This window comes from Dipodomys merriami, unplaced genomic scaffold (assembly GCF_024711535.1).
Source record: "Dipodomys merriami isolate MVZ:Mamm:240054 unplaced genomic scaffold, mDipMer1.0.p SCAF_49, whole genome shotgun sequence".
Taxonomy (NCBI): Eukaryota; Metazoa; Chordata; class Mammalia; order Rodentia; family Heteromyidae; genus Dipodomys; species Dipodomys merriami.
The window spans coordinates 529,578-549,828 of NW_027206057.1; the positions used below are offsets into that span (position 1 = coordinate 529,578).

The 20,251-nt window shown below is 34.9% G+C and overlaps 1 protein-coding gene across 1 annotated transcript in view; it reads right to left on the bottom strand.

The window, feature by feature from the left end:
- Positions 1-20,251, bottom strand: part of Col5a2 (collagen type V alpha 2 chain) — a 138,067-nt gene that overhangs the window by 16,591 nt on the left and 101,225 nt on the right. Inside the window, exons 20-44 of the mRNA XM_069995626.1 lie at positions 19,939-19,983; positions 19,727-19,825; positions 17,870-17,923; positions 17,539-17,646; positions 16,333-16,386; positions 15,746-15,844; positions 15,210-15,263; positions 14,149-14,247; positions 13,972-14,025; positions 13,824-13,877; positions 12,853-12,906; positions 12,083-12,136; positions 10,460-10,504; positions 10,028-10,126; positions 7,630-7,737; positions 7,298-7,351; positions 5,326-5,379; positions 5,078-5,131; positions 4,616-4,669; positions 4,131-4,238; positions 3,966-4,019; positions 3,408-3,461; positions 2,601-2,762; positions 1,485-1,592; positions 393-500 (exon numbers count right to left, since the gene is read on the bottom strand). Of these exons, the coding sequence (XP_069851727.1) occupies positions 393-500; positions 1,485-1,592; positions 2,601-2,762; positions 3,408-3,461; positions 3,966-4,019; positions 4,131-4,238; positions 4,616-4,669; positions 5,078-5,131; positions 5,326-5,379; positions 7,298-7,351; positions 7,630-7,737; positions 10,028-10,126; positions 10,460-10,504; positions 12,083-12,136; positions 12,853-12,906; positions 13,824-13,877; positions 13,972-14,025; positions 14,149-14,247; positions 15,210-15,263; positions 15,746-15,844; positions 16,333-16,386; positions 17,539-17,646; positions 17,870-17,923; positions 19,727-19,825; positions 19,939-19,983 (1,890 nt within the window). The remainder of the gene's footprint in view (positions 1-392; positions 501-1,484; positions 1,593-2,600; positions 2,763-3,407; positions 3,462-3,965; positions 4,020-4,130; positions 4,239-4,615; positions 4,670-5,077; positions 5,132-5,325; positions 5,380-7,297; positions 7,352-7,629; positions 7,738-10,027; positions 10,127-10,459; positions 10,505-12,082; positions 12,137-12,852; positions 12,907-13,823; positions 13,878-13,971; positions 14,026-14,148; positions 14,248-15,209; positions 15,264-15,745; positions 15,845-16,332; positions 16,387-17,538; positions 17,647-17,869; positions 17,924-19,726; positions 19,826-19,938; positions 19,984-20,251) is intronic.

Below are 20,251 nucleotides of genomic sequence, written 5' to 3' on the forward strand. Positions count from 1 at the left end.
TTACCTGTCAAAAACTGATTTCCACCCCAAAGTGTCTAAAAGAACAAGACATCCATAATGCTGCTTTATAGCAACACTTAGCAAAATGCCCTCTACTTGCTGTGCCCTTTTTACAATCTTTAATAGTCACATTAATCCTATCACCATAAGAGTTGGCAATTTTGATGAATATCCATTGCAAAATGAAATAATAACAAAGGAGATGAATGGGCACGTCCTTTCACCTTCAGAACAATTTGACAAAAGCTAAGTCACTAAGTCACTAGTTCTAGACGAGATAAATATGCAACAAGTTTTAAAAATTCTAAGTTATTTTTACATGCAAAAGAAAAAAAAACTGTCCTGTTGACACCCAGGTAACAAAATAGAGCTATTTTCAATGAAGTACTCACTTCTGGCCCGGGTTCTCCGACAGGACCATTTGAGCCAGGGGGTCCCACAGGCCCTGGTGGACCTTTATCTCCTGTTGCACCAGTTGGTCCTACTTTTCCTGGTGTGCCCTGAAAGTGAAATACAAATAACCACTTCTGAGCAACCAAAGGTGACTCATTGTCTCCTGTATCAATAACTGTCCACTATCCTACAGAATTCATGCATGACTTTTTATTACTTCCCTTGTAGCATATCAGAAGAAACAAAAGAAATTCTGTACTTCTAGAATCTGTATCAAGAGATGCAGCCCTTATTATTCTGTTGCTCTAACTTAACTCTTCATTTGATGGCTTCAGATTTCCACTTAGGGTTCTCTCCATAGTGCTTTCTGTCTCTTCCTTCCTCCCTTCCTTCCTCTCTCTCTCTCTCTCTCTCTCTCTCTCTCTCTCTCTCTCTCTCTCTCTCTCTCTCTCTCTCTCTCTCTCTCTCTCCTTCCCTCTCCCTTTCCCCCTTCTCTCCATTCAATATCAATATAGAATATAATTATTTTCTTCCCTCAGGCATTGTAAATACTTCTCTGGTAAAATTTAGTCTCTTAAAAACCATCATTAAATCAAGCTATCAAACTTTCATCTATACTCCAACAATATGACATTCTTAGACACCCTCTGAAAAAAAAGAGATTACCTCCAGAACCCTTCTTTAGAGTTCATCCCACATTCACCTCTAATACTACTTTAGCTCAACTACTTCTTCTCTTTGATGGTTTACTGTGAAATAGGAGTTCTTTTGTTAAAGATGTTTATTTTAAAAGTTTCCACCTGCTCATCAGTTTATCCCCATTTCTGGCTAATTCTTGAAGAAAGATTTTAAACTCATCAAAAAACAAAATCCTTATGTGCCTACTTCTTTAGCCTCAGGGTTAAACAACTACATTTTCAAAAGATTTTGCAAGGTGGTTAAGCTTTTACCATGTAAGATCAAATGGTTTTTAATATACTCAGAATTTGTGTCACTTCATAACAGTTTAATCTATTCAGTTAAAAAATCAGTTCTCTCAGAACCAATTGCACTGCATATGTAAGGTGAAGTATTGACAGACAGCTACTCACCGCGGGGCCAGGCAGGCCCGGCATCCCCCGTTCTCCGCGCTGTCCAGGCATGCCCACAATCCCTCTTTGCCCAGTAGTTCCAGCTGGACCAGGTGGACCATCTGGACCCTAATATTGATGATAAACTATAATTACTACTTCTACATAACAGAGCCATATCTACAGATTTGACAGTAGATTGATTATGGTTTGATGGGTAATTCAATATTTACAAAGTTCTCTTTCACAAAACTACAATAGATAGATGATACATAAATAGATATCGTTTATATACTTGTACAACTATATACATAGTTTATTTTTTATTTTTTTATTTTTGTCAGTCATGGGGCTTAAACTCAGGGCCTGGGCCTATCCCTCAGCTCTTCAGCTCAAGGCAAGCTCTCTACCACTTGAGCCCCAGTGCCACTTCTGTTTTTCTGGTGGTTTATTGGAGATAAGAGTCTCACACACTTTTCCTGCCCCAGCTAGCTTTGAACCACGATCCTCAGATCTCAGATCCTCCTGAGTAGCTAGGATTACAGGTGTGAGCCACCGACGCCTAGCTATACATATAGTTTATATACATTTCACAAAACTATAATAGATGATAGATATTATAGTTTATATACCTAAACATATATGCGCAGTCACAGCTGTAATTCAGTCTCTAACATTATTTAAAGGTAAAAACATTTCACTAGCTGCAAAGAATTTAATAAATAATATGAATTTTGACTGAAAAAAGCTGAACTATTCAAAGAAATATTCTCCTCCTAAAATCAGAAATTTAAAGAGTTAAGAAATAGTATGTCTCTAAATATATCCTAAATGTATTAATATTTAATGGTTGTTAGTCACTAAAAATATGTTTGATTGTCGCCACATACTACATTTAACAAATAATATATTTGTTTAGTTCTTTAAAATCTATGCTCATTACTTTTCCAAAAATATTTATACATTTTTTTTTCTTAAAACAGATTGTTTAAATTAAAAATCCTATAATTCACCTAAAAGGATTTAGGAACATACCTAGTTAATTTACCAGCTTCTTTGGGAAAGTGATTTTTTATATAAGTATTTCATAAAAATATGGCAAGTGGAGATGGCATAAAACAAAGGTACCAAACTTACAGACTGCCCATCTTCTCCTGGGTCTCCCTTGTCTCCTGGGCCACCAGGCGGCCCTGCTGGTCCTCTATCTCCCACTCGTCCATGAGAGCCAGGGTCCCCACGAAGCCCTGGAGGTCCCTCCTTCCCTGGCTCTCCTATTGGCCCTGCAGGTCCTGGAGCTCCCTGGTTTAACACAGGAAAGAACATCAAGGAAGGAAAAGTAAAAGCCAGGTAAAAGGGATTGGCCCACAGGCCTCATCTGCCTTTTCTGCAGATGGCCAAATTTTTAGGTTCATTTTCCCTGTGAGATAATCTGTCACTATGTAGACAGAAACAAAACAAATCATAGCTGTGGATTTGTACTCCAGAAGAAAATCTGGGTTTCATTATCAGTGAAATTAAATTGAATTTTCAAATATAAATAAAGCTCTGTTCCACATATGGAAATAGAACATTGTTTCTGTCTGATTGGGTCTTACAATAACATTTATTAAGGAGAGTTTCAGAGATGTATCATAATTAATGGAATTGTTTTGTGCACTTGATACTATAAATGTTGGGTATAGCTGATATTGGGACTAAGAAGGATTTTCAAAATAAGCTCCTCCTAGAAATATGGGATTTTCAAACATTTTTGATGAAATAACAATGAATTATTGCAAAAAAGCTATAATCAGGTAAATATTTAAATAAAAACAGTAGCTCAAATGTGTAGGCATGAGTGTGTGTGTGTGTGTGTGTGTGTGTGTGTGTGTGTGTGTGTGTGTGTGTGTGTGTGTGTGTGTTTTCATTCTATTACAAATGACTTGAATGACTAATTCTACTTACAGCAGGACCTGGAGGTCCAACTCTGCCTGCAGAACCAGGAAATCCTGTAGCACCCTAGGAATATAACATGATAGGACCAATTTTTTAAAGTAGTATTTATTAGTTATACGTATTTTCATAAGCTCTACCTTTTCAAAAGAGAACTTTGGTCATGAGAGTCTCTACTACATTGTAATTATATGTTTAATTTTTCCTCATGCAGTACATTTCTTTGAGAAAGAATCTGGATTGGTTTGTAGAAAGGGCACAGATTTTCCCATTCTATTCTTCTTTAACTTGGATATTCACCAGATACTTCCCAGAATCATATAATGCAAACGTTTTCACACTATCTGTTTACCCTTTTGCTTAGGTAATACATTATTTATTTCACACACGAAGCAGCTGGCTATTTCAAATTACAAAATGATCTCCATTGTAAGTATTCTTTTGCTTCAATGTATAGGTAATGCACTCAATCCTTGTTAAAGTTTCATGAAGATTAACTTTGATGAGGCAAGGAAGTAATAGACATCTGGATGAGTTGAACCAATTCTCAATAGTATGAAAGCAACTTACTGGTGGACCCTGGGTTCCTCTACCACCTTTCAGCCCTGGAACACCATGAGGACCCTAAATAAAATGAGCAAAAACCCATTAGACACCTACTGCACAATAGGCTTAATGAACACTCTAACATCAGAACTAGACTCAAATTATGTCTTTTGGTTCATTCTAACTTACATGAGGGCCAGGGGACCCTGCAAGCCCTTGTGGTCCAGGAGATCCAGCATCTCCTTTCTGCCCTGGCTCTCCAGGTTCTCCCTTCACTCCAGGTTGTCCATCAGGTCCCTATGTTCAATCACAGAGATGAACAACTGATTGTAAGATTATGCACACATTAATTACCATTAGTATAATATTAATATACCATTTGGTTACTTATTGTGAAATGATGCTTGTAATCAGAATTAAAGTAGAGTAGAAGAAAAAATAATAAAATATTTAGATAGTACATACTGGCACACTTTATTTTTTATAACAAATACGTAAGCTCAAACACTGTAAACATTTGTGTGCCACCTGTGAAAAGTATATTGAAAATGAGAATAATGCCTAGAAAACTGTTCAGAAATTTTAATGTAACTTAAAAATGATAATAATATTTAAACTACTTTATATACAAGAACATTGTTAATTTGTAAATTAGAGATATGTGAAAAGTATACCTGAGGTCCCGCAAAACCAACAGCCCCGGTTGGGCCATTTTCACCACGAGAACCCTAAGAGAAAATAAAGATTATTAAACTTTCATACATTATTATTGTAAATAAGAATATTTTAAAATAGGTTTATAAAAATTTTGTGCAGCTAACTGTATCTATAGACATTAGACACATTGATTGAGAAGTATCATTAAAAATGATACTAATGTATAGGTTATTAAACAAGAGTTCAGAGTTCACGAGTGTCAAAAAGTTTCTTAATTATTTGGCAAACAAATTGTCCATCTATACTTCATACCCCTAAAATATTTTAAAGTGTAATTCAAAAACTAAAAGTTAAAAGGCATGGAAATTAGAAGATAGTTAGATATATAGATAGATTGATATAAAAATAAGCAAATAAATAATGAATTGTTTGGTGTGGCTAATTTTCATAACAAAGAATATCAAAATACTATTACTTACAGGATTGCCACGGGATCCAGGTGGGCCAACTAAACCTCGAGGACCAGATTCACCCTAGAAAGTACATTTTTGGTGGTCATTGTCCCAAGCAGTAGGAAACAAAACCATTGAACAATACTGGGTACCATGTGTAGATAGATATGAGAGATAATTCTGAGATGGCCTTTCTCAGACCCAGAATTTTCTGGAAGAGGAAACATGAGCTTTCCTCATTTTAAGTATACAAAATAACAGTTTGACTTACTTACCTTTTCTCCAGTCGGACCTGCAGGGCCTGGGGGGCCCAAGGGACCAGGAAGACCCTGTCAATTAACAAAACATAAATATATTAGAAAAAAGATTATATAAAAATTGTCACTTTTAAGCAAACAAAAAATAGTATATAAAAATTGTCATGTTTAAACAAACAAAAGTTATTATAATTTACCTGCTATTTTAGTCATTATCTACAATAAATAATATAAAGTGTAGAGTTTCCAGAATTTCTGTTTGGTCCAATACAATTTCCAGATTTTTTCTGCAGAATGTTACAAGCTCACTTAGCTTAACATGAATACATGAGCTGTTTTTCAATATTAGTTATCCTTAGACAATGTTTCAGTTTCTTAGCCTGTTTAAAATTTGTTAACTTCTACTTTGAAATTTGAACATAGATTATAATATCTACTTTGAATATAGGTTATTTGAACAGAAATCCTATTATTAGTCTGTTAATATTTATTTGAAATTTGAGTATATGCTATTGCTTTGTAATCTACTCTTAAATCATATAACAATAGACATTAACTTTGATTTAAAAATGAAGTCTTGCTAATTTCATTTTCTTTCCTTTTTCCCTTCCTTTCTTCCTTCTTGTCTTCCTCTTTCTCACTTTCTTCCTTCCTCCTTCCCTCTCTTTCTCTTTCTTTTCCTTTCTTCCTACCTACCTTCCTTCCTTCCTCCCTTCCTTCCTTCCTTCCACCCTTTCTTCCTCTATCTCTCTCTCCTTTTTTATTTTGCCAGTCCTGGGGTTTGAATTCAGGGTTGGGCACTATCCTTTAGCTTCTTTTGCTCAAGGCTAGTACTGTACCACTTGAGCCAAAGTGCCACTATGGCTTTTTCTGTATATGTGGTACTGAGGAAACAAACCCAGGGCTTCATGCATGCTAGGCAAGCACTCTATCACTAAGCTACATCCGCAGAACCCCCCACTTTCTTCCTCCCTCCCTCCTCTCTCTTTCTTTCTATTTTTAATTAATTCATTCCAGAGAGAATTGGAACAGTTCATATTTCTAAAGCATACTTACAACTAACAGAAACTATATCTTACTGAACAGAAATAGTTCATGAAATAGCAGAAACTGTTCCAGAAAATACTGGATGTTTGAGCCACTGTGACTAATCACACAAATATGGAATTCAATCATATTTGTAAATATTGTCCTTCTAGTCTGATTATCCTTGGAATGGCAAATGTCAGCTGATTTTGAAGACTAAAAGCTTATTAAATGTCTGCTTCTAAAAAGTGTATTAATTTTTTGCATTACCATCTCTCTTGACATTTAAATTGTGAAATTTATTGATTAAAAACATTAATAATGGGCTGGGAAGGTGGCTCAGTGGTAGAGTGCTTGCCTTGCATGCATAAGGCCCTAGGTTCGATTCCTCAGCACCACATAAGCAGAAAAAGCCAGAAATGGGGCTGAGGCTCAAATGGTAGAGCGCTGGTTTACAGCTGAAGAGCTGGGGGACAGCGCCCAGGCCCAGAGGTCAGGCCCCACAATTGGCATAAAAAACATTAATAATTATTCACAGTAGTATAATTCTGTTATCTTGTACATTGAGAAACACATTAGAACTTCCATTATTATACAATTCTCTTTGCCTGTGTTGGAAGGAGTTTCACACCAACTCATTTTAAATGATCATTGAATATAAATTATAATGGTTATAAAGAAAAAATAGAGTGAGCTCATTTGTTGAAATCACCTAATCCAAAGGCCAAAAAAAAGGTATATATTATTTTGTTCTTTCAACAATGACCTAATCCTGTTTACTTGGAAATCAAGATTAGAATGATGGCATTTGAGATTTAGTGTGAATCAGACAAAGATACTTATTTCACTTACAATTAATTACAGTAGGACAAAAATTAACTTCATTTTGAAAAACTGAAGCAAGTTCATACGATCATTAGAATGTTTTCTAGCCCAGCTAGAAGAATGCGCATGTCTCACTCACCCTTGCTCCATCATTTCCAGCTGTTCCTTCAGCACCTTTCTCTCCTATACCACCCTGAAAAAACACAAGAAACACCATTTTTTACTTCAATTGGCTGTTCCCTACATGTATGAAAAAACCTTCCTGAGGAGAAGAGCTTAAAGGCTGTCTTCATGGTTGTTTCTTGAATCTACAATCACATCTGTGCATTTTTTCAATAAATATGTTAGGAGAATAAATATACAAATAACTTGGAATTCACTGATAGCTTGTTGATAAAAGTAAAAGCTTGCCCCAGAAATCATTATCATTAGAAAGTCTAAAGAATGAACTAGAAAATAAAATAGACTTACTCTGTCACCTTTGGGTCCAGGAGTTCCCGCAATTCCTCTTTCTCCTGGCATACCCTGAAGACCAGGTGGGCCTGTATCTCCTACGGTCCCAGATGGACCTGGGCTGCCCTAATGCAAACAGGTAATGAGTGACAATTTCAGTATGTTAAGACTGAACTATATGAAATTAATGATTTTGAAGATTAAAAAAAAACAGTTGGATGTCAGAAATTTCACATAGTTTGGCTTAGTACTTGTACTTTGCATTATGGACGGTTGTCTCTGAGCTGAAGTTTTGAGATTAAAAAAAAATCTGAATTGTTTTTTGCTTTTTGGTTTATGTTTCTATTTTTTTCTTGAGAGAAAATTGAACAAAAATTAAAATTAAAATAATGTGTTTTTCTTTTGTTTCCCATATATAATGATACTAATAAAGAAGGTAGATCTTATTTATATATGTATTTATTTGTGTGTGTGTTTGTGTGTGTGTGTGTGTGTGTGTGTGTGTGTGTGTGTATTCTGATCCCGAGACTTGAAGTTAGGATGAGCACTGTCCCTGAGCTGTTTGTTGTTGTTGTTGTTATTTGTTTGTTTGTTTTTTCTAACAGCTAGAACTCTCCAACTAAGCCAGAGATCCATTTCTAGGTTTTGGTACTGAATTGGAAATAAGAGTCCACAGACTTTCCTGCCCAGGCTGGATTTTCAAACCATGATCCTCAGATCTCAGCCTCCTAAGGATTATAGGCATGAGCTACTAGCTTCCAGATAAGAATGATCTTGTATTTGATGAAAAGAAAGATTTCAGTTTTTTTTTTTTTAGGGGGCCTGCAGTATTTAGTTGCTTTTCCAGATAACTTAGTAATTAAATTCAACTTAGCTTATTCAATTGTTCTGGGCCCTAAAGGTATTAAGGATTCTCATATTATCATAAGAAAAAATTCTACTTCAGTTATGCATACTAAAATTGGATATATTGCCGGGCGCTGGTGGCTCACGCCTGTAATCCTAGCTACTCAGGAGGCTGAGATCTGAGGATCGCGGTTCAAAGCCAGCCCGGGCAGGAGAAACCGTGAGACTCCTATCTCCAATAAACCACCAGAAAACCGGAAGTGGCGCTGTAGCTCAAGTGGTAGAGCGCTCGCCTTGAGCTGAAGAGCTGAGGGACAGCGCCCAGGCCCAGAGTTCAAGCCCCACGACCGACAAAATAAATAAATAAATAAATAAATAAAATTGGATATATTATCTTCTATCAATCATGAAATAGCACTTCAAAGGAAAGGATACTGATTTTGCCTTATGATGTATTATACTTTCAGACTCAAAAAGTGACTATTTTTATATAGAAAGTAGAAATTTGGGAACCAAACACAAGGAAAATGGAACATTTGATTAGGAATATCTCCTAATAAATTATGTAATTTTCTCTTTGTTGTCTCTGCTTATTCATGGGAGGCTTTAACAAAAGTTAATATCCCCAATAAGCATGTATAAGGGACTGGATCATTAAGTGCCCAACACCATGAGAGTCATCCCAGATTTTTTAAGCTCTCTTTAGTTGCCAGTAAAAGTTCTAGTTAGGAACTAATTAAAAATTTATGGACTATGTGATTTGTTTTTGTTTCTTTGGTATGTTCCTCCCCCACAGTGTAACCTCTGCTTTCACTGTATTTGATTCTGGTGTCCTGCATCTTGTATATACATTTTTCTAATTTGGGGATGGGAAGGGAAAAAACAAGACGCTTAAATAGGGATACAGGCTGACCCATTGGAACAATGAGCTGTACAAGACATTATGTTGAAAATGAACTTTACAACTTCAGGGAGAAAGCGAGGCGAGGGGGGGAATAGTTTGGGGGAGGGAAAAAGGGATGGTAGGAGAAAAACAAAGGAGTAGGCAACAATGCTTGATAGGAATTGTACTCATGACCTTACTCATGTAATTGTAACTCCTCTGTACATTATTTTTACAACAAAAAAGTATTTTTTAAAAAGAGCCTGGCTCTGGGAAGGAAGGTGAAGGGTAAACAAAGGAGGAGGCTGCAATGCTTGGTAAGAAATGTATGCATTATCTTGCCCATGTAATTGTAACCCCTCTGTACAGTATGTTCACAAATAAAATAAAATTCAAAAAAAATTCAAAAAAACCAAAATATAAAATAAAATAAAAAGAGCCTGGCTTTGATAGGCAGCTGAATGAGTGAATTAATGAACAATGTGCAGGATCACCTATTCTAAAAGAATTTAATTCAAATAAATATCTGTTTCTGACCATTTTTTTCTTTAAAAAATTATGGAAAGAGAAAGTGATAAAATTGAGTCATCTTGGAAAACCAAGAAATACACATTCTAGTACCATCCAATGTTTCTTATAGGAAAATGTTTTAGAAGTTTACAACATTCAGATCATCATTCTACTTACTTTTGGACCATCCGGACCATGTCCCCCGGCCATTCCTTTCTCACCGGGGAGTCCAGTTATTCCAGGTTCTCCTCTTTCTCCAGGATTGCCTCGCTCACCCTAACATAACATTACAAAGTTGACACAATCAAAATTCCATAGCTAAAAATGGGTCAAAATATTTCTGTAACATAACTTTTCCTAATAGAGAAAAAATTTAGAAATGGCTCATTACTAAAGTTCTATTTTATTATTTTAGTGCTAAGTCATAAATTTAAAGAGTATGGTAGAGTATCTTTAGATAAAAAGAGTATCTTGAGATAAAGTATTTCTTACAAGATGATTTCCCGCTAGCCTACAAATAGAATGCTTGAATAAAGCCCCCTTTAAGATTAAAGATGCCTTTTTAAGTTGAAGGGAAAACAAAGTGAATTATGAAACAAAATTACTTACTCTAGGTCCTAGTGGGCCAACTGCTCCAGGATCTCCAGGAACACCCTATAAATTTAATTTTTTTTAAATGAAGGGAAAAAAAGCTTTGAGCTAGTTTTTAGTCATTTATTAGGAATCTTTCCAGATCATGCATTCAATTGTTATTAGTGTACTATTAGAAGACTAAAGAAGTCCATAATAGAAAAGAATGAATATATGTACACTTTCCTAAATGAGGCAATATCGTATATAATAAATAGAAGTAATATTTGAAGAAAAAATGTATATTACTTGAACGTTTGACTTTTGGAAAGAGAAAGATAAAATAATTCTCTCACAAAGATGGAGCATTAGATTTGTTTTGTTTTAGAGACAAAAGAATATATTCTATTTATTTCCCAATGGAATATGAAAAAGTTTAAACAGGGAAGGAATAGAAAAGTCAAACACCAGCTTGTCATTCAAAAGAACCAATTCAATTATACTTAACTTAGTAAACATTTCTCAAGCATATAATGTATAGAAAGAAACAGCTCTCCTAGGAATTGTGAATTTAAACTAGTACAGTCAGCGAAGTCTAAACTAAAACTTTTTGGGGGAAGGGGGGTCGGTTGTGGGGCTTGAACTCAGGGACTGGGTGCTGTTTCTGAACTTTTTTGCTCAAGGACAACACTCTACTGTAATTTTGAACCACAGCTCCACTTCTGGTTTATGGTGGCTAATTGAAGATAAGAATCTTACCGCCTTCTAATATGGCTTGTCCTGCAATTTCATGGATATCCTAAAATCCAAATCTGATGGTGTTCTCCCAATTAATACCCCTTTCATCACTTTTCCATTACTCTAACAATGAAGAACAAATGGAAACTTTCAATCTGATCCCTGATTCACAACTCCAGTGTCAAATCTACCCTTTTCAGTATTACGCACTCTTGATTTACTGACAAGTTTTATTGATGGAAATCGGTCAACAAACTTTTATACTTACTAGTCTCATTTCCTAGAGTACTATTACTTTCAGGTTTCCCATCATTCATAATTCACATTTCTCTAAACTCTCAATTCTGATTTAAATAAATCTTCCATGTTTCCACATATATACAACCTCATTTACTATTGCCTTTAAAACATGTTGCTATTATATTTGTCTTCCCTATATTCTCTATCTCTTACTGTTTTGTAGTTTAGGACAAGGTCCTTATTCAATTTGATCAGGTAGAAAAGACTGGTATTTAGTAAGCCAAATCCATGGAATGGACTTGATAAATAGTAACAAACAAGTGAATTATTCAGAGAAAATAAATTTATGTGCCAATAAATGTAGAACTCAGCAGTTATATATTTTCCTAACTGTAATGTCAGCTAGTACAACTGTAATTATGATACAATACATATGGGAAAAGACAACTTCTGTCCCAATCATATCAGGTGTATGACTTTGGGAACGTTATCTAACATCTATGTGCCTCGTTTTCCTAGTCTATAAAGCTCAAATAATAATACAACACAGAACATAGGAAGAGATACAACACATAAAGAAAACAGAGCTTCACTTCAAACACCCATATGTTGTGCCAACCATCTACTGTTTTCATATTATCATTTTAATATTATTACTATGATGATGATTAATTAAAATTATACCTGGTCACCTGGCTTCCCCCCTTCACCAGGAGGCCCTGGGGGTCCAGGGAGACCCTAAAACAAAAGTAAGAAAACAAAATTTTGATGCTGTGAAAGATTCACAGATTACCAATGTTAAAAGTTCACCTTTTATAATTTATACAGACTTCACTTCAAGCAAGTGGACATGTAAAGCTTTAAAAAGAATAGTCTCTATACACATTAAGAAACAAAATACACTTACGAAAAGACAGAGCTAGTCTATTGATAGGGTGAGATTTTCATTTAATTTACACACAATTTGCCAAAAATGAAAACTATAGCATTAGGATACTTTTGTTTGTAATGTTCTACAGATCTAAGAAACAGTATCTGAGCCTACTGAAATATCACTGGAAGTCAGTTCTGAATTTTTTTTTCACAAATTAGGACTACTAATGCTGTTAAATAATTAGCAAGTACAAGATATGTAGCAAATAATGTTAATTTGTCAAAAATTTTGGTGATTATGCCAATAAAACTAGATATACCTTATAATAACAGCAAAATGGTTCAAATATATGGACATTCTATTACTTTCAATTTAATAATTTGTGGCTTACTCTGTTTCCAAAGAAAGTCAATTTGTCATATTTGCACAACAATGTTTGATCTTTATCCAGTTGTCTATTCTGAAGTTTGAGTGATTTGAAGAGTTGAGAAATCTCACATCACTTGATATTACTTTTTTGTATTATAAAAGGCATTCAAAACCCATTTAATTCAAGAAAAAAAATAGAAATCAGAGTTACCTGAAAGCCAGTGGGGCCTGGAGGGCCCTGCTCTCCTCTTTCTCCCGCGAGACCCTAAGTCAGGAAGTAACAGAAACCACAAACAGCGTCAGATAGTTACACATGCTTTTTGTGTCTGTGAATATCGAAGTGTTATGGATCTCTTCTTTACCCCTCAGTCATGCTTCCTAAGTTCACTAGATAATAAATAATTAACAAGAATCATCCAATGTTATCATCTCAAGTCCCTGCTGTTAAAAACACACCCTCTAAAACCAGGGAGAGTCTGATGGTACATATTTACTTTTTATGTAAATCTAAAATGTAAATATGGAAATTGTAAATATGGAATTGTAAATATGGAAATTGTAAATATGGAAAAGTAGAATTGGAAAAGCCTTTGTTGTTATATAGATATATATCTATTAAAGGGTAATTAATATTTCCATTGTTTATTCTAAGAATTATTAATCATGATTTCAAAACTAGGATGACCAAAGAAAACAAAGAAATATTTTAGAAAGATATTTAAACTGCTCCACCCAAAAACAAATAAATACGCCAAAATATTTCTGACATTTTAAAATCCTAAAATGAAAACCTAACCTCATAGCATGTTATGCTTTCAAAACCATCCAGTTTAAATAACTTTCATAGGCTATGTTATTGGAAGGGTCTAGGTATAATCCTATGTTTAAATATTTTAAATAAAATACATTATAAAATATTATTAGCAAAACATATTTTCCTTGGTATATTCTTCAACTATGACATATGATGAAGTACCTTTTTGACATTAGACTTTTAAAAAGTTTTATATGACACCTATAATTTTATCTAGAAAAGCAGATGATAGCAGAAGCTATAATTAAAAATCATCATCAAATTCATTCTCATTCTTTTCCCTCAGTACTTATTCATGAGTAATATTTTGAATAAGAACCATTATAGAGATTAGACATATACACATTGCCATTTAAGAGATCACATACCGGGGGACCCACAGGACCGGAAGGGCCAACTTCACCATCTTTGCCAGGAGCACCCTAGTAACACACAGAGATAATCTGTGACATGAGGCGGAGAGAATTTGTGTAGATTTCTGCATTTGTTATTCTTTAAGTGAACATAGAAAGTTACCCTCTGCCCAGGAACACCAGCATTTCCTGCTTCTCCAGGCTTTCCAGGGTCACCCTAATTAACAAATTGAAAATATTCAAAATTATATTCAATCAGTTCATTGAACTTGCTAAAAATATATCTTGATCTCCAAATGAGGATTCTGATGAGATGGTTAATATTTTACATCATACTCACACTGCTACCTTTGGGTCCAGGAAGACCCATACTCCCAGGCTGCCCTCTGATTCCTATGGAGCCTGGAGGCCCTGGTCGGCCATCTTCCCCTGAAGCACCCTACAGCATTAACAGGAAGCATGTAAGTGACATATATAACACACTGTCACTTGTATTTACTTATTATAAATATATATGTTTGTCTACTATATACATGTGCAATTTCTTTTTACTAGTATACAGTCACCACACAAAATAAAAGTTTTCATTATGAGATTCTATTCATGCATATAATGAATTTTGATCATATTTACCCACTCTATTATTCTTTCCTATCCCTTTCCTAATTTTCCTTTTCCCTTCTACTTCTACTTATGTAATTTCCCTTTTGTTTTCATGACCTTATTCCTTATGTTTTCCAGTCCCAGATTGAACAAATGAGAGAAAACACACATTTGCCTTCATGAGACTGGCTTATTTCACTCATATAAATTTGAAATTATTCCATGTTTTTATCTCAATGAATCAAAAGTGTTGAATGTCGTTTGCTTATTAGAGAATTGCTGAAGTACTGAGAGTATTTAGAATAGAGGATATGGTACACCTAAGTCTCATCTTCACATTGCTTAACATCCCCATACTCACAGGAGTTATTTTCCTTCTTTCATGTACTCTGCTTTGTGGTAATGAATGTTTAGGGTTCCTAGTTTACACATTCTATTATAAGGGAAGATCTCAGAATACACAAGCTGTCAGCATTCATACCTACTTATGTCTTCAACATGCAAAATTGGAAAGATGCCAGGAAATAAGACTATTACTAGTAGAATAATTTTTCCAGTGTTGAAATATATCATTTCAACTTTTCCACTGGAGAAATTTCAACCTTAAGCATTCAACTTAAATTTTATCTATATATTTTTACCTAAAAATACATAGATTCTAAGAATTTGTTTCTAGTGAGGACTTAAATATATAACTTAAAATATGTAAACATGACCAACATCTTCATGATCAAATAAATTTAAATTTATGTCTGTTCAAAAGGCCAAAGGTTATAGGCTTTTATTTAAGTCATTTACCAATGGTCCAAGTTTTCCTTCAGGACCTTGCACACCAGGATTTCCTGTCAGACCCTGAAAATGAAAAGCAATTGTCAATTTGCTGATGAATGAATGGATGTACAGACTCTAACCAGGAAATGTAATGTTGTATTGTTGACAACTAAATAGAAAGTCCCTTTTGTAGTGCAAGTAACTTTCAAATGCAATTTTGTTAAATGAAACTATTCAGGAAACTTATCAAGAATTCTGTGTCAAAGATCAAACCCATTTTTCAACAATAAATGTAAAAATTAAAAACAACTTTTCCTGCTGTCAAGTGGTAAAGCTATTGACACATACTTCCTTGAGAAGGGAAGAGAAATTACTGTGCTTTGTATACATAACCCAACTAACAAACCAACATCTAAAAATATATTAGAAAACATGAAAACAAATGTTCCATGTAGTAAAAACAAACTAATTTTTTTATAATCCCAGAAAACTACAAATTTCCATGCTCAGGAGGATTTCTTCTGGGGTGCCGGTGATGTGCCAGGTAATAGCAGTGTACTCACCCGGGCACCGGGAAGTCCAGGTTCACCCGGACGCCCTGGGTCCCCCTGTCCTCCTTTGGGTCCTGAAGAACCCACAGGACCCCGTTCTCCTTGAGCACCCTATTTCAAAGCAAAGTGGACAAGTTAGGATAAAAGGGATACAGGAAACCAAAGCAAGTAGAGGTTAAAATATACACTAAAATACAAATAATTTCTCACTGAACATTGGTTTTAGCTTGCATTCTTTATAACACCATTTTTCCCTCACGAAGTAATGAAAGCTGGAGTTAAAGCTTCATTCAAATAATTGAGAGTTTTCCTTAAAAATCAGAACTTTGAAAGGGTCTAAAATTTTAATTAAATGATATTTTCTTCTCAGGAATTTCTATAGAAAGTATGAAAACAAGATCCCATTTTCTTCTAACCATCATCCTTTGTCCCTAGAACTCTTTATGGGGAAAAAAGTTACCAAAGACATGTAGATAGGCCTGATCTCTGCATCCAAAGTCTTTATAGAACTAGACTCAAGTGGTTCAGTTCCATGTCATCCACACTAATAGATGGAAACTTGTGGAACACTAGTATCAGCAAGAGTGTAGTAATCTCACCTTTGGTCCAGGTAAGCCATCAGAACCTGGAAAACCACGATTGCCAGGAGCACCCTACAAAGAGTATCAAGATGGGATTCTTAATTATTGCTGAGAGTTTTGTAATGAATGTGTTGTTTTTTACTTTCAGCTCCTAAGTTTTAGCAGTAATGAAACCAACATAACAGATAAGTATGAGGAAAAAGAATCTGATAGAAAGAAATTCAAATTTTGAGGAATATGTAAGTACTAAATGTTTGTGGTTTTTTTTTTTAACTCGAGAACCTTGCTCAACTGGTGCTCTATCACTTTCCTGCTAGCCCTGCTTTTTGCTAGACTTTTTGGAGATGAGTCTCCCAGATTTTTCTTTCCAGACTGGCTTTGAATTAATATCTTCTGGAACTCAACCTTTCAAGTAGCTAGGGTTACAGTCATCAGACACTGGTGCATGGTTGAAATAAAAAAATATTCCTCATAATTCATTGTAAAATTAAACACAAAGGAAAACTAATATGAATTGTGAGTCCAAATCACTACCTATAGGTGTTAACAACATACATTAGTATTGTCTTGTATTAGAAGCCATTGATTTCTCTGAAACTCTGTATAAATATGAAATTATTGTTGTTTTCAGACTTGTTTCCTTACATGCTAGTCACAGAAAACTCATTTAATTTTCAAAAGTGTCAAATCCTGCACTTCGCCTCCATCCACCCCCCTCACAGCTCAGCAGTTACCATTTTTCTCTGCTAAAAATGTTTCCTCCAAGTTCCTTTTCAGGTTCATCTTGTTCATGTTTCAGCCAAAATACTGTCTTCGAGGAGGACTCTATTTCTTAACTATCTAACAATATAACATCATTTTACTGTCTTACAACTGAAACTACTCTACATGATGTCATCCCATTTTTATCAAATGTATAGAGCACCTATTATTATTATTGTTTTATTCATCTATTGATTTGCTGTATGTCTCTATCAAAATAAACTCATTACTAGTCTCTACCACAGGTTTCATGAACATATCCTAAGTTGCAAACTGGCAGGCATTGGACCAATAGTAGCTGAACAAATCGCGAGTAGACAGTTTAGATACCGAAAAACCATACTACACCCTTCAAGGCACCTGTGTCATTTCTCTTGACTGCTTTAATTTTCTTTATTACTCAAAATTTATTCCTGCAATTCTCCCACAACTATAAGGACGTGTTGTATTGTTCAAGTTTACCCTTTCTCCCATTGGGCCTGGAGGACCAACTGTTCCTGGATCGCCTCGAGGACCTCTTTTGCCTTCTTCACCTGGTGGGCCTATTGGGCCCTGAATACCATGTGGCCCCTATTAAAACAGAAACACAGTTACCAGGGAAGAACTATTTGACAAATGAGTTGTAGTTGGAAGACTCATGTAATAAACTTGTTAACAAAGTTTAAAGTGTATTAAATAAACTATTTCATCCCAAGCTATTATGAATTCTATTTATTTTAAACCTGAGAGAATACTGAATTATATACTTCTAAACAATATTGATTATCTTATCATTAAAGCAACAAATGCTTACTGGTTCTCCTTTGGGTCCAGCTTCTCCTTTGAACCCTGGAACTCCTGGATCACCCTAAAATAAGAAATTAACAGTTATAAGAACTCAGGGCATTTGTTAGGAAATGGAAAGACTTGGAAAAAAACATTAAGTAAAGTAAACCAAGCCCAAAGAAACATGGGTCCCATGGTTTCCCTTATTTGCAATAACTAATACATGTCTAAGACAAGCAAAACAAAGGTCAAAAGCTATGTACATATGACCATATAAGATGATGTTAAGCGAAATGAACCCCAAGACAAGTGTTTTTTTTTTCTTTCTTGCTATTGTTTTTAATATACTTATAATACACTATGCTATTCTCTTGTTTCTTTTGTATGTTTTTACTTCATGGTATAACCCCTGTTTTCACTGTATCTGATCTGGTGTCCTGCATCTTGTATATGCATTTTTATAATTTGGGGAGGGAAAGGGAAAGGTTGGTCCATTGTAACAATAAGATGTACAAAACACTATGTTGAAAATGAACTTTACAACTTGGGGGGGGGGGGGCGCGGGAGGAGTTGGAGAGATGGGGAGGGAAGGAATGGTAGGCGAAAATCAAAGGAGGAGATAACAATCCTTGATAGGAAATGTACTCATTACCCTACTCATGTAACTGTAACCCCTCTGTACAGTATTTTTACAATAAAAAATACATATGGAAAAAAACAGATGCCAAAACCTAAGAGCAAAAACAAAAAGAACTAGGGGCAGTTCAACTAGCTCTAGGTAATTAATATAAACCTTAATTTTCAGCAATTGAATTTTCTCTAAATTATTAGTACAATGAAATCATTATATGCTTTGCAAATCTAAAAGGATGTGTGAATTTTTATAAAATATGGTGTGATTTGGCAACAGTTTATTTTATAGTGGTCTTCAAGGGAGGCAATTTTTTTAAGCATTTTGTTTTTTTATGCATGCAATAATAATTAAAATTTCTCAGTTATTTGAATCTGGCAGCCAAAATTAGGTCAATGACATAGATTACCTAGCATTCATTATATGGCATATTCCTTAAAAGCATTTATCAGTATGATCGAAAATACTTGAAACACAATCCAAAATATCTGTTCAAAGTAGTAGTGGAATGAAAATATCTTTACTGATATCAGACAAAGTTACATAAGCACAACTTCTAAATATGTTATGATCATATTATTTAATGTGAAAACATTAATGTGTAATACATTGTAATAATATCCAACTTAGAGTTTAACCATCTAAGTTACACATTAACATTTAACATTCACTTTATAATTCTTTCAGCCAGTTCCTTCATTAGGTTAAGTTACATTATCTACTATGCATTCATTGTATCGCTTTACATGATATTTCTCTGGGTACTCTTAGTTGGGTTCTACTAAAGAATAATAGTTCTATAAGTTTATGTTAGGCGAAATGAACCCCAAGATAAGGACTCAAATGTTTTTTCTTTCTTGCTATTGTTTCTAACATATTTATAAGATATTTCTTTGTTGCTTTGTGTATCCCTCCCCCACAGTATAACCCTTGTTTTCATTGTATTTGATGTTGGTATAATTTGTGGAGAGGAAGGGAAAAAACAAATTGTTTAAATAGGGATACAGGTGGACCCATTGCAACAATGAGATGTACAAGATGCTATGTTGAAAAACGAACTTTACAACTTTGGTGGGGGGGGGGCTGGTTGGGGAGGGAGACGAGAAGGGATGGGAAGGGGAAACAAAGGAGGAAGCAACAATGCTTGATAAGAAATGTACTCATTACTTTGCCCATGTAATTTAAACCCTCCGTAAGGTATTTTCACAATTAAAAAATAAAATAAGAAGAATAGTTCTTTGCAAAAGGCATTACCGGCTGCCCTCGAATTCCCTGAGGTCCAGTGCTGCCCTGAGGGCCAGGGGATCCGGGAGGCCCTGACAAGCCAGGAGGACCAGAGGTCCCTGCGGAGCCCTGTTGGAAAGCAAGAATGACATAAGGATAAGATATGTAGATAGTAAGCTACAGCCAATATCCAAACGATTGTTTCCCTCTGAACCTCATGTGGCATAAAGGCAGTTACTTACCGTAGGGCCTTTGGCACCTGGGGTACCATCAGTTCCCATTGTACCCTAAAAAGTAAATAAAAAGGTATTGAAGTCTGGGGGGTATGTGGGAAGCTGTGGTGATGTGGGGCTGTATTCCTGCGTTCCTTTCTCTCACAAGAGCAGGAATAAGCATAGTTAAAAAAAAAGAAATATCCATTGTTATATCATAATACTTTTGTGACTAGCTGGCTTTTCTATAAAATAGATAAAACATGAAGGAAACATAGGAGATTCTTTTTCTTGTGAGTTTTAACCACTCATTCAGAATTCAAACAAACATAGGAAAATAAAT